Source organism: Glandiceps talaboti, chromosome 21, assembly GCF_964340395.1.
Source record: "Glandiceps talaboti chromosome 21, keGlaTala1.1, whole genome shotgun sequence".
Lineage (NCBI taxonomy): Eukaryota > Metazoa > Hemichordata > Enteropneusta > Spengelidae > Glandiceps > Glandiceps talaboti.
Genome location: NC_135569.1, coordinates 12,581,545 through 12,594,358, shown reverse-complemented (window position 1 = coordinate 12,594,358; position 12,814 = coordinate 12,581,545). Strand labels below are relative to the sequence as shown.

The window sequence follows — 12,814 nt, the reverse complement described above, 5'->3', positions numbered from 1 at the left end:
CTTGGACTAGGGAGTCTTTTGCTAGCTCTCGGTCCTTAGACTAGGGAGTCTTTTGCTAGCTCTTGGTCCTTGGACTAGGGAGTCTTTTGCTAGCTCTTGGTCCTTTGACTAGGGAGTTTTTTGCAAGCTCTTGGTCCTTGAACTAGGGAGTCTTGTGCCAGCTCTTGGCCCTTGAACTAGGGAGTCTTGTGCTAGCTCTTGGTCCTTGAACTAGGGAGTCTTTTGCTAGCTATTGGTCCTTAGACTAGGGAGTCTTTTGCTAGCTCTTGGTCCTTGGACTAGGGAGTCTTTTGCTAGCTCTTGGTCCTTGGACTAGGGAGTCTTTTGCTAGCTCTAGGTCCTTGGACTAAGGAGTCTTTTGCTAGCTCTTGGTCCTTGGACTAGGGAGTCTTGTGCTAACTCTTGGTCCTTGGACTAGGGAGTCTTTTGCAAGCTCTTGGTCCTTGTACTAGGGAGTCTTGTGCTAGCTCTCGGTCCTTGGACTAGGGAGTCTTTTGCTATCTAAGAATATTATTTGCACAGATTCTCTGGAGAGAATCACAAGCAAATAAAAAAAACCCTGATAATTCTATGGGTAAGTGGAATATCCACAACTCACTGGATATCAGGAAGTAGTATTCCTTATATTAGTGTAAATTGAAATTAAATTTAAGTTCCATATTGTAAAGAAACTGAAAGGTAAATAATCTTGATGATGTCTTGGAAAGTTTTGGAAAACCTATAAGATTAATGTAACTTTGTTGCAATGTTGCTAGTAAATCCTATGTTTGTACAGTCTACATATTGTGTTTGTCTACTTCTGAATTATTATTTTTTTACACCTCATCAACTGGTACAGAAGTATTGTGACCAACGAGTATCTTGTCTTTGGGTCGAAGAAAGTAAAAATAAATAAGATGTAAAATAAAATAAAATCCTGATCTACCTACCCTATTTTCTGAAGTCTTGTTATCGGAAACAAATATTTTATTTTTATTTTTACCAAGGAAGTCAAATTCAGCATGGGGGTTACTGGTGGTGGGGGTGATGATGGTAGTTGTGGTTGTCAGAACTTGATGGGGGTAAGTGTGTATAGAGTGTGGTTGAATTGCTTAACACAGCCAGCTTTGTTCACATTCTACTTGAATAAAGTATTTTTATAAAATATGTTGTTTTTTTAATAAAATGTAAACAAATGGAAACTATACTCGTTTCATTGGTTTCCATTTGACTTATCTTTGAGAAAGATCACTGGTTTTAGATTCTTTTTCCAAATATTCCTGTTGGTAAACAATTTCAATACAGCTAATAGGTGAACACTTTCAACAGAAATATCGAAGTGTTGCCGAAAACTGCGTATCATACACATTTTATGTTCCGGTTTGGGTTGCCTAGTAAGTGTGAAGCACGGGCGAAAGGAGCGACACAGAATCTGTGAGATTTTAGTAATTTGAAAGCTCGGGGAATATACAAAAAATAAATGTCAAAGGTCAAACAAATAATGTCTAGCGATATCAAATACTTTCAATTCTTCAATACATTATTGCCATCTGTTCAAAATGATCACAGCTGGCAATATTTAACGGTATGTTAACCCTTGCTCAGATCCAACATTTATCCCCAGATCACCCATATTCAACTGCATTGCAATGACACAGTGATGACTGACCCGATTCATGTTCATTACAAAATGCACAAAATGGTTTTTAGACCTTCATCAGTCACGTCTGGAATATGACAAATTGTTATTTCAATATTTGAGATGTTTAAACATTGTAAATAAATCAGTGTATAAGGATCAGACTTTTGTTTGGCTTTGTGTTTAAATGTAGTGTTATACAACCTCTACAATGATAATATTTACAGATGTTTGTAGGATAAAGACCTTGAAGCCTATCAACTCCAACTCTATGTGACACACACACCACATTATACATGCAGATAATAGGAAACAAAATAGTTTTTATATATAAGCGTTAAACAATGTATCTGCGTTTGTTTGCATGTGCATGCGTGTGTCTGTGTGTGTTATGCACAATCCATTGCAAATAATTATTTTAATGTGTATATTAATTATATTTTGTACATTAATTAATCATATTTAAGTGACAAATGTTTGCAGACTAAAACATGTTCGGTTGATGTGTTAAACATTATTATTATTAAACAAGGCTCACTACTCATCTTTATTTATTCAAATTTATATAAATTAAGTTTCTATTTCACCACCGATAAAAATATACACATGAGAAAGAGCCCATCGATTTGTGTCGAGTGCCATTGATGTCTATTAGGAATGCAAGCGTAGGACGCCACCAACGGCCAGATTATGCATTCGCCCTTGATGTATAAATTTCTAGATACTCGCCGCTAGGGGGTCTCCTCGTACATTCCAAGCAAAACTTTTATTGAACTTAGCTATGAATCCATCCAGGAATTGGAAATATATGATAGTGTTATCTTGAAAGCGGATGATTCCAGTGAGTATTGTAATTGGTCAAACCAGAAAATTGTGTAATCTTACTTGTAAACATTATATTCAACACGTGGATAAACGAAAGTGTACTCAGCAGATATTGTCGAATATATCATTTATATGGTGGTGGTGGGGTGGGGGGTGCTCAAGTGAAATGCGAAATTCATACACGTTTGTAACAACAACTTTATATCATAGTCATTTCTGATAAATCAACCTGCAACACCTATCCATACTGCTGTGAATTCGAAGGAGTTGTAGCCTCCTGGTCTACAGCCGGGGCTTGAAATTTAACAGTTATATAATCCACATACTACCATCATAGTGTAATATTTGCAGCTGCAGATAGCCCATTCAGGCTACCACTAATTATGTGATGATGTAAAGGATGGAAGATTTACAAACATGAAAGTATTTTAATAAGAAACCAATTTTGAATAGAGGAACTCTGTTTTTAGTTCAGGAATAATGTGGATTATACTCAGTGGTCTCCATCCTGGGCAACTAATTTCGGAAATTGGTAGCCCACTGGAACTACCATAGAAAAAAGTTAATTTCAAGCAGTGAGTTACTATACATGTATATATTCATTCTCTATGATGTCTCTCTAATGAAAATGTAGTCCAGTTTGCAATGGAGTAAGTTGGGACTCGATTCTGACATTGTCCCTCGATCTCAGATTTCTGAGTTCTGATGCATTAAAACTTTTGTTTAAACCAGTAGGAGATTCAAGATGGCAGCAAATGTAAAAAGAAAAGGTATAGTTAGCAATTATTAACTTTCTTCTCCAGTTCTCTAGTCTTGAATATGACCCCTGAGGGTCAACATGACTTGAGGGTGACTTAATTGTCAATAAAATTTGAACAGCCCAGTTTTATGTACACTAATGGATCTTGCTCATTGAAATTATGTATGGCATAATAAATTATGTTAAAGAGGTCATATGGATGACGATTGGGGTATGTATTTGAATTATCGATACATGAAACAATTTTATGATAACAAGACCAGAAGACAGTTGTAATACATGAGGTAGGGTCGACCAATCTGATTAAAATCTGATGTAGATGTCGGCTAATCGTTTGTTGATATTTTATATCAGTATTTTTGCTTGAATTTACCTTCTGTTACATAATGTTTTGGTCCTGATACGCCTCCTCTACGTATTAGGACCAAAACACAAGCGTGTAATACGAAGGTCAATTCAAGCATACCGATGTAAAATAACAATGAACAATTAGTCAACATCTACATCGGATTTTAATCAGATTGTGTGGTAGGTATGCATTGACGTTTTACTAGAATTGTTTAATTTAGGTTTATTTTCATGAACAGAACTTTTTTAGGGTATGACTATATATATCACCTTTTATTTGTTCAATTTAACAGGTCGCAAATGGGGTTCTGCTGTTAGGGCGCCCTCATGTGATGAATTGAGTCAAATGGCCAAAAGAATTGGTTTTACGATTGAAGAAAGTGAATTGAAAGAGTACCAAGGTAAAGTTCATTGAACAGAACATAGTGTAGAACACATACATACATACATACATACATACATACATACATACATACATACATACATACATACATACATACATACATACATACATACATACATACATACATACATACATACATACATACATACATACATACATACACACATACATACACAGACAGACAGACATACATACATACATACATACATACTTACATATATGCATACACACAGACAGACAGACAGACATACATATATACATACACACACAGACATACATACATACATACAGACAGACAGACATACATACATACATACATACATACATACATACGTGTATGCATACACACACAGACATGCATGCATACGTACGTACGTACGTACGTACGTACGTACGTACGTATGTACGTACGTACGTACATAAATAAATAAATAAATAAATAAATAAATAAATAAATAAATAAATACAAACAATGTGTGCACTTTTAATATTCGTTTAATTTGGACTGTACTTTGTAAATTTACATTTCACTTGACATGACATTCTTCCCACTACATACATTTTGTATCCACAGATGCGGTCTGTTCAACATTAGACACGTATGATGTACTTAAACAATTACCAGAACCTAAACTACCTCAGAGATATCCAAGAACATCAGGTTATCCACCAAATCCGACAGAAAACCCCAAAAATGGATGGTAAGCATATATAAATAACATTTACTGTTGTCAAGACAACGCATCAATAGTATTTAAATAATGGGATTTGCTAACTTTTAGTGTAATATGTAAATTTATTGTTAAAGCTATAGATTTCTTTCCCCAGGTGTTGGCGTTGTGATATACAAGGTGCCACTTCTGGTAAACTTGTTGGTAAAACTGTAGATTTCTTTCCCCAGGTGTTGGCGTTGTGATATACAAGGTGCCACATCTGGTAAACTTGTTAGTAAAATGTAGATTTCTTTCCCCAGGTGTTGGCGTTGTGATATACAAGGTGCCACTTCTGGTAAACTTGTTGGTAAAACTATAGCCATTAAAGACAACATACCTGTAGCTGGTGTACCATTACGTAATGGTAGTCACCTCTTTGATGGCTATACACCGGATTACGATGCCACTGTTGTTACAAGGATATTGGACGCAGGTACAGGCAAATTTAGCTGCATCTAGCTTATAAGATATTTGTAAAAGTTCCTGACGGCCGTATTCTGATTTTACACTATGTTGTCTTCACACATTACGTCTAGTCAATGTCGCTACTCTTACATAGAATTCTGTGCTCCTCGGGTTACAGCGTTCATATAAACATGATGACGTTGTCACGTCCCCCACATGATTTTAGTTTAAGCAGACTGGAGGTTGAGTTCGGTTGGACATTTGCATATCGTATCAGTCCAGCTGTAACAATGAATATTAATGAGCGTTGACGACAGTCTGTCAATTTGTGATGGATTACTAACTGACATGCGCCGTTTGCGCCTCACCCAGCATGGGGTTGAACCACCTTTAATGCCTTGAGTAACGAGATTGACTCGACGTAATGTTTGAAGATAACGTAGTGTTCAAAGCAGATTTCACATTATATAGTCAAATCCATAACATGTACATTTAAGTTTAATGTTATTGTGATATTATTTTTAGTACAACACTGTCCTCACAATGCTTTACAATTGCTAACCCTGGTAGTGGCATGGACCTATAATGGCACAGAGACTGTGTATTTTCTGTTGCATTTGAAGTCAGAGTGTGTGTAAAATGTCATGTTCCATGAGTAAAACATCAAAGTAACACAGTAAATTTATTATTGATCATTATTGATCATTTGGTTGATTGATTATTGATTGATTGGTTGGTTTGGTCAATTGATTTTGGTAAACTTTTCAGGTGGTTGTATCATTGGTAAATCAACATGTGAGAATTTATGTGTATCTGGTGGTAGTTTCACATCTGTCAATGGCGTGGTAACAAACCCACATGATGAAGAGAGAATGGCTGGAGGCTCCAGTAGTGGAAGTGCAGTCTTGGTAAGGTGACGTGATAAAACATCTCACAGTGTACAGAAGGACTCTTGGAACCAGATTTGTCAATATTTATAGCTCTATTCTGAAGGGGGTCGGAATGATGCAGGGTTGGTAGAAACGACTTTCCTGTTTTCGCAAGCGTATAAACACTGAAGGGGTCGCAATGATGAAGGGTTGGTAGAAATGACTTTCCCGTGACAGTCTCAAGCCATTCGCGGTCCAAGTGCTACAATCCCGAGAGTTTGCCTGGTGAACTCGGGTGTCATAAACTTTGTTTGCATCTCTTAAGCTGTTTGCAGCATTACTTATAATAGCCTAATAAAATTGATAACAACTGATATAACACAGAGAATAGCTTTGCCTCATTTGATTTACTCCTGAGAAATGATCTTACAGCTGTTTACTTGTGTTATGTAAGAGCCCATCATCACATTTGTAAATATTGGTACTCTTTGATAACAAGTCCACTTGCTTGGCTAATGGCTTGTTCCTGTCATGCTGTTTTTGCAAGCGTACTGAACACTAAAGGGGTTACAACAATGCAGGGTGTTATATGACTATGAAGCTACACGTATAGAACACATGTACACGTAAATACATCATACAAACCTGTCTAATTTAATATTTAAATTGACTTTTAATATCATGTGATATTTACAGGTGGCATCTGGAGCTGTTGACATGGCATTAGGTTGTGATCAAGGTGGCTCCATACGTAACCCAGCTGCTGCATGTGGTTTGGTAGGTTTGAAACCAACATGGGGTTTGGTACCGTACACTGGTATCCTGTCTATTGAGGACACATTAGATCATGTTGGACCCATTACTCGGAATGCCTATGATTGTGCTCTAATGTTGGAGGTGAGAAGTTATGATTTCTGTTATATTTAAAGTACATGTAACAAAGTACTAGATATTACTGTAAACATGGAAATTTTCGCTAAAAACTTATTTTCGCTTATTTTGCTGGAAAAATAAAACGCCTAAATAAGTAGTGACTAAAATGCACTCTTGTACATGAACACAATATGATAATCTGGTAATTAGTAAAAATAAGTGGTGACTAAAATTCCGTCTTGTACATGAACACAATATACCAGTCTGGTAATTAGTAAAAATTAGTCTTTGAATACAAGTGATGTAAGGGGCTTGTTGCTTTGAGTCGAAGAAGAGAACTGAGTGACAAACAGCTGTTGGTCACAAGACAAGCTACTACGTTGGGTTCCAACCGTCCGTGTCCACCTCTGTCTCAAATACACATAGGCTAATTTCATACCGTATAATTTCGTAATTATAATAATTTCAACAAAACTCAGTAAACATCAAATAATATGTTGGGGGGTGGGGGGTCAATGTCTTTGATGAAGACTTGTTTGTGAAATGTCTGGAAGATGAAAATTTACTAATATTTTTTGTAATTCATATTTTCAGGTGCTTGCAGGATATGATGATGATTTAGACCCCCGGCAGAGACATGGTATTACAGTACCAGAATATACTAAACAGGTAAGATAACAAGATTGTATATTAAAGCCTTGACAACATGACTTGTCCTGAGTAAAAGTTCAAAATTTCTGTGCTTCTCCAAGACAAAGTACGAAAAATGATGGCTGTTAAAGCACATGGCAGTATTATGATGCAGTCATGAATGTTAGTCTAAAACTGTCCGAAGTACTTGAATATTACTTGGTTTGGAGTAAATCTAGCGAACATTTGTAACTGGTTTAATTTGCCATCAGCTGTTATCTTGAAACTCTGAGAAATGATAATTTTTTTTCAAAGGTGACTAATCAGACTATGGTACTCAACTATTATTATGATTATGGCCCTCACTTGTGGTCTAAAGTCTGTTTTTGAACAGCGCACCTAGTGGCCAAACTATGCAATCTTTTGTTTTTTTGATAACTGGCCCATGGCATAATGAGTTGTAATGTTTCTTATGTAAGGGTGACTCTGCATTTTGCTGTTTTTCATTACCTGACCGACTCAAATTTTCAGGCCTGACATCAAAATAATTTTTTTTTTACACCTGCCCTCTCTGGCAATAGTAAGCAAGTGTGTAGACTCAATGTCATCTACAGTCATGATGGTAGTTATTGAAGACTTGGGTCTGAGAACATACCAAGTGTATAGAGAAGCTGGGAAAGGGGTTGTTGTGACTAGGAATCCGGTAAAGGAAAAGAAAAGGTAGAGAAACATGAAGAAAATGATTTTTTATTTTGTTTACTTTTTGATTTTTTAATTGACCGACCTGTTGTTGCTATGAAAAAGTAATGAAACTTTAAAAGAAATAGGGTCACTTTATGTTTTTCAGTTATCAAAAGATTTGACTGGTGTAAAGATTGGTGTTGTAGTAGAAGGCTTTGATACCCCTGTATCTGATGAGAGTGGTGTTGATAAGAAGGTGAAAGAAGCTGTGAGTCAATTAACTAAGATTGGTGCTACAGTAGAAATGACTTCAATACCAATGCATAAAGGTAATTGATGAAAGCAAACTTGTTGTCAGTCCCTATCTGCATTTGCGGTACAAAGGCTGCTTCTGAAAAGTGTTCCTAGTGGTCAAACTCTCTGATCTTTTGTTTTTCTGGTAACCAGATTATGGCATAATGAATTCAAAATGTCTCATCTACACACTGTAGTGTCTGTAAATGAAAGAGGCTTGAGATTCTAGTCAGAAGCTCTCGATAATGTTTTCATCATTTTAATGGCATATAAATTTGGTTTTAACTAATTTTGAACAGCAATAAATCTGTACATGTGTATGTAGTTAAAACAATGTCCATTCAATATCTTATCACTGTTGTATCAACATGTTGCAACAATGGTTTTGAGTTTGTGTCTGTCTTAGAAAACCGAAGGCTCAATTACCAGCGTAGTAATTTCTCTTTCATAGAATCAAGCATCAAGTAAACTGATAAAATCAATTCTTGAAAGCTCATGAATGCTTTATGTTATACACTTACGTTACCCTATAACTTACAAGATGGAATTTGAATATCTCTTTCAGTGAGTGAAGTCATAGCAAATGGAATCCTGGCAGGCGGAATGAAGACTCCATTTATGACAGGTTTGTAAATTAGTTTATAAAAACACATTTACAAGATCTAGTTAACCCTTTCATTCCTAGAGACGACATTGGAATAAATAGAAACTTGATTGTAAGAACATTTTCTAAAATTTAAGAATATTACTTCATTGGGAAGTAATCTTTCTTGAATTCTGGTCTAAAATAAAGTTGATCTTTTTGCAAAAATTACAGAGAAACAAGAATTTTTGTTCAAACATTTTGGCGGGAAAGTTTCTAGTCCTGAAAGGGTTAATATGAATGAGTATGTGGCTCTCACAGAGTTCAGTAGTCATCTGATACAGATGTCAGGATGTTGTGTTAATGGTTTATTGACAGATACGAATCATTACATACAGATCTCTAATTGTTCATTACAAGTTCCGGCTGATGTTGAGGTTGGTTTTTATATATAGTTGTATGATGTGCCCCCCCCCCCCCCCCATCACACACACACACACACACACACACACACACACACTTCATTACGAGTTTGGTTTTCATAGCAAGACATGTTCAAGTTATGAACTGCTGCAGAACAAACAATCATTTGAAAACTTCACTCCAACACTGCTTTAAAATTGACTGTTTTAGATGTTTCCCTTGATCAGTCAATCACAACACTAATTTAAATTTGGTTGTATATCAGGTGTTTCCGTTGGCAACAAAGGATATCAACCAACTAGTTTGGTAGAAGCAATGTTTAAAACTTTTGAGAAACGAGGCAGTACTTTACCGTTTACTGTCAAGGTGGGTTTCCTAATAATTGGACAATAATCAGACTGGCGAATACTTTATACTTAAAACTATTGTGTAATAATGATTAAAGTAGAACACCACTCCAGGAAATAAAGACATTTTTATCCCCTTGGGTTCTGGCGAGTCACTTCATGATTTTACATCACATATATTAAATATAACTGCTTAGAAACACCAGATTGAAACTTGTCCGTCATTCATTGTTCAGGGAATATCCTTGCCATAGACACATTTCATCTCATTGCAGAATATCAGTATTACATCTCTGAATGTTTATTACCATCAGTGGAATATGAAATATGTAAGAAAAAATAAGAGTTTTATCACGTTTTCAATTCTGCATATCAAGATCTAGATTTATTCTCGCAAACCAGAGCTGATATTTCTTCCACGACACTGCGAATCTTGTCAGTGCGTCTTCAACAGTGTCGTAAAAGAGGCTGTGGTTTACGCCAATGATCCAGATTCTTTTTATCTAGCCAATCTTACTATCACTTCTTTGTTGATTTCATTTCAACTTTTCAGTCTCAATTACTTCATGCTGAATATCTGGAACGTGAATGTGGCTTTGGAATTTATGCAAAATGTCGAAACTTGGCCAGTGTGCTAACAAAAGAATACAACCAAGCACTTGAGAGATTTGATGTTCTTGTGATGCCTACCATTCCACATCCACCTGCCAATTTTCCATCTAAGGACTCGTCATTGAAAGGTATTATGAGAGTTTAAACACAGGGAGCAGTGAGCATGTGGTATGATGAGTGTTTAAACACAGGGAGCAGTGAGCATGTAGTAAATCAAAAAATTTGTGATAGATAAAACATTTGTTTTGGTTGTTTAGTTTCTTTACCAGTGTATCCAGAATAACTTCTATTCTTCTCTGGTTAGGAAAAAAAAAATTTTTCTGGTCAGTACAGTTTGTCTAAAGTGGTGTGATAATGCAAATTATTTTTTTTTAATTGTCAACAAACCTGTCACTCAGTCTACTATTTATGGCAGTTACTGTTCTTTTTATTTAGTATTTTCTTTTTATTTAGATGTCATTTCCTTGTTCATGATTAACTCTACAGTTGTCTTCAGTAAAATAGAGAGGATTATTTTTGTGCTTCCCCTGAATCTGCAGACATTTTTCAAAAATTACTCCAAGATTTAATAGTAACTGGAGTAAAGTCTTGCATGAGATTTATCACGTTTTCAATTCTGCATATCAAGATCTAGATTTATTCTCGCAAACCAGAGCTGATATTTCTTCCATGACACTGCGAGACACAGAGTCATCAATTATGATTTTCTTGTACATAAGTTAACTGTACAAATCTCTTATATTTTATAGAACTGCTCTTTTCATGTCATAGTATGGGATCCAATACCTGGGCAACTAATGTTACAGGTCATCCGGCTCTCACAATCAACGTGGGATACTCTCAATACAAACCTCTTCCTGTTGGCATGATGATCATTGGAAAACACTTTGATGAAAGTACAGTGTTGAAAGTTGCCTATGGTTACGAACAACTTAGGGAGTCCAAGCAGTAAAAGGACAATTGTAATTTTAAATTTCTTTTTATCTTGAAGGATTTTCATATAAACCAATGTGTATCACTTGCAAGTAATGGGTACAGTTGTACCCTGGCAGATTAAAATTACAACCACAAATGCTACAAAAATTCAAAATCTTGGGGTCAAAAGTCTATATTTCAGTCAAAAAATAAGGGTCAAATGGCTGCATTCTACATTCAGCACCCTGAGTTCAGAGATGTATACATTTGTCTTTAAAGAATATTAATGTGCAAGCTCTTGGTCCTTAGACTAGGGAGTCTTTTGCTAGCTCTTGGTCCTTAGACTAGGGAGTCTTTTGCTAGCTCTTGGTCCTTGGACTAGGGAGTCTTGTGCTAGCTCTTAGTCCTTGGACTAGGGAGTCTTTTGCTAGCTCTTGGTCATTGGATTAGGGAGTCTTTGCTAGCTCTTGGACTAGGGAGTCTTGTGCTAGTTCTTGGTCCTTGGACTAGGGAGTCTTTTGCTAGCTCTTGGTCCTTAGACTAGGGAGCCTTGTGCTAGCTCTTGGTCATTAGACTAGGGAGTCTTTTGCTAGCTCTTGGTCCTTAGACTAGGTAGTCTTTTGCTAGCTCTTGGTCCTTGGACTAGGGTGTCTTTTGCTTGCTAAGAATATTGTGTTTTACACAGAAAAACCCATCCACCTGTTAATTCTGTGGGTAAGTGGAATATCCACAACTCACTGTATATCAGGAAGTAGTATTCCTTATATTAGTGTAAATTGAAATTAAATTTAAGTTCCATATTGCAAAGAAACTGAAAGGCAAACATCATGGTGATGTCTTGGAAAGTTTTGGAAAACTTATAAGATTAATGTAACTTTGTTGCAATGTTGTTATTAAACCCTATGTTTGTACAGTCTACATATTGTATTTGTCTATTTCTAAATTATTATTTTTTACACCTCATCAACTGGTACATAAGTATTGTGTCCAATGAGTATCTTGTCTTTAGGTTGGAGTAATTAAAAATAAATAAAATGTAAAATATAATAAAATCCTGATCTACCCACCCTATTTTCTGAAGTCTTTTTATCGGAAACAAATATTTTATTCTTATTTTTACCAAACGGAAGTCAAATGTTTGCAGACTCAAACATGTTCGGTTGATATTTGTAGAACACTATTATCATTATTGAACATGGCTCACTACTCATCTTTATCTATTCAAAACTTAAGTAAATTAAGTTTCTAATTCACCACTGAGAAAATTACGTATACACACATTACATGAGAAAAAAAAAACATTTGTGTCAAGTGCAGTATGTCTATACAGTGCGCCCTCAGTCGGCCAATGAATGAATGATATCAAATATGGCTGAATACAGTGTCTCGAGATTGTGTGTCTGTACTGAAGCAGTTTGCATGTACCGGTCGAAAACACGTAGTTAATTCCCGGCTCGTGTATGGGTCGTTTGGCTAGTTTTAGATAGAATTATAAGACTTTTGGGTCGTTTCATT

At 35.9% G+C, this 12,814-nt stretch overlaps 1 protein-coding gene across 1 annotated transcript; it reads left to right on the top strand.

Annotated features, from left to right (window-relative positions):
- Window positions 1-3,188: 3,188 nt before the first annotated feature.
- LOC144451241 (amidase-like) lies at window positions 3,189-11,336 on the top strand. The gene is made up of 12 exons (XM_078142042.1): window positions 3,189-3,213; window positions 3,845-3,952; window positions 4,529-4,655; window positions 4,928-5,100; window positions 5,841-5,980; window positions 6,638-6,838; window positions 7,409-7,483; window positions 8,292-8,454; window positions 8,985-9,044; window positions 9,691-9,791; window positions 10,326-10,512; window positions 11,134-11,336. The coding sequence occupies exons 1-12, from the start codon at window positions 3,189-3,191 to the stop codon at window positions 11,334-11,336; spliced, it is 1,563 nt and encodes a 520-aa protein (XP_077998168.1).
- Window positions 11,337-12,814: the final 1,478 nt, after the last annotated feature.

Coding starts and splice junctions, on each gene's coding strand:
- LOC144451241 (XM_078142042.1), top strand. CDS start 3,189: ATGGCAGCAAATGTAAAAAGAAAAG. Junction 5,981..6,637: donor GTAGTGGAAGTGCAGTCTTG/GTAAGGTGACGT, acceptor TGATATTTACAG/GTGGCATCTGGAGCTGTTGA. Junction 9,792..10,325: donor CTTTACCGTTTACTGTCAAG/GTGGGTTTCCTA, acceptor TCAACTTTTCAG/TCTCAATTACTTCATGCTGA.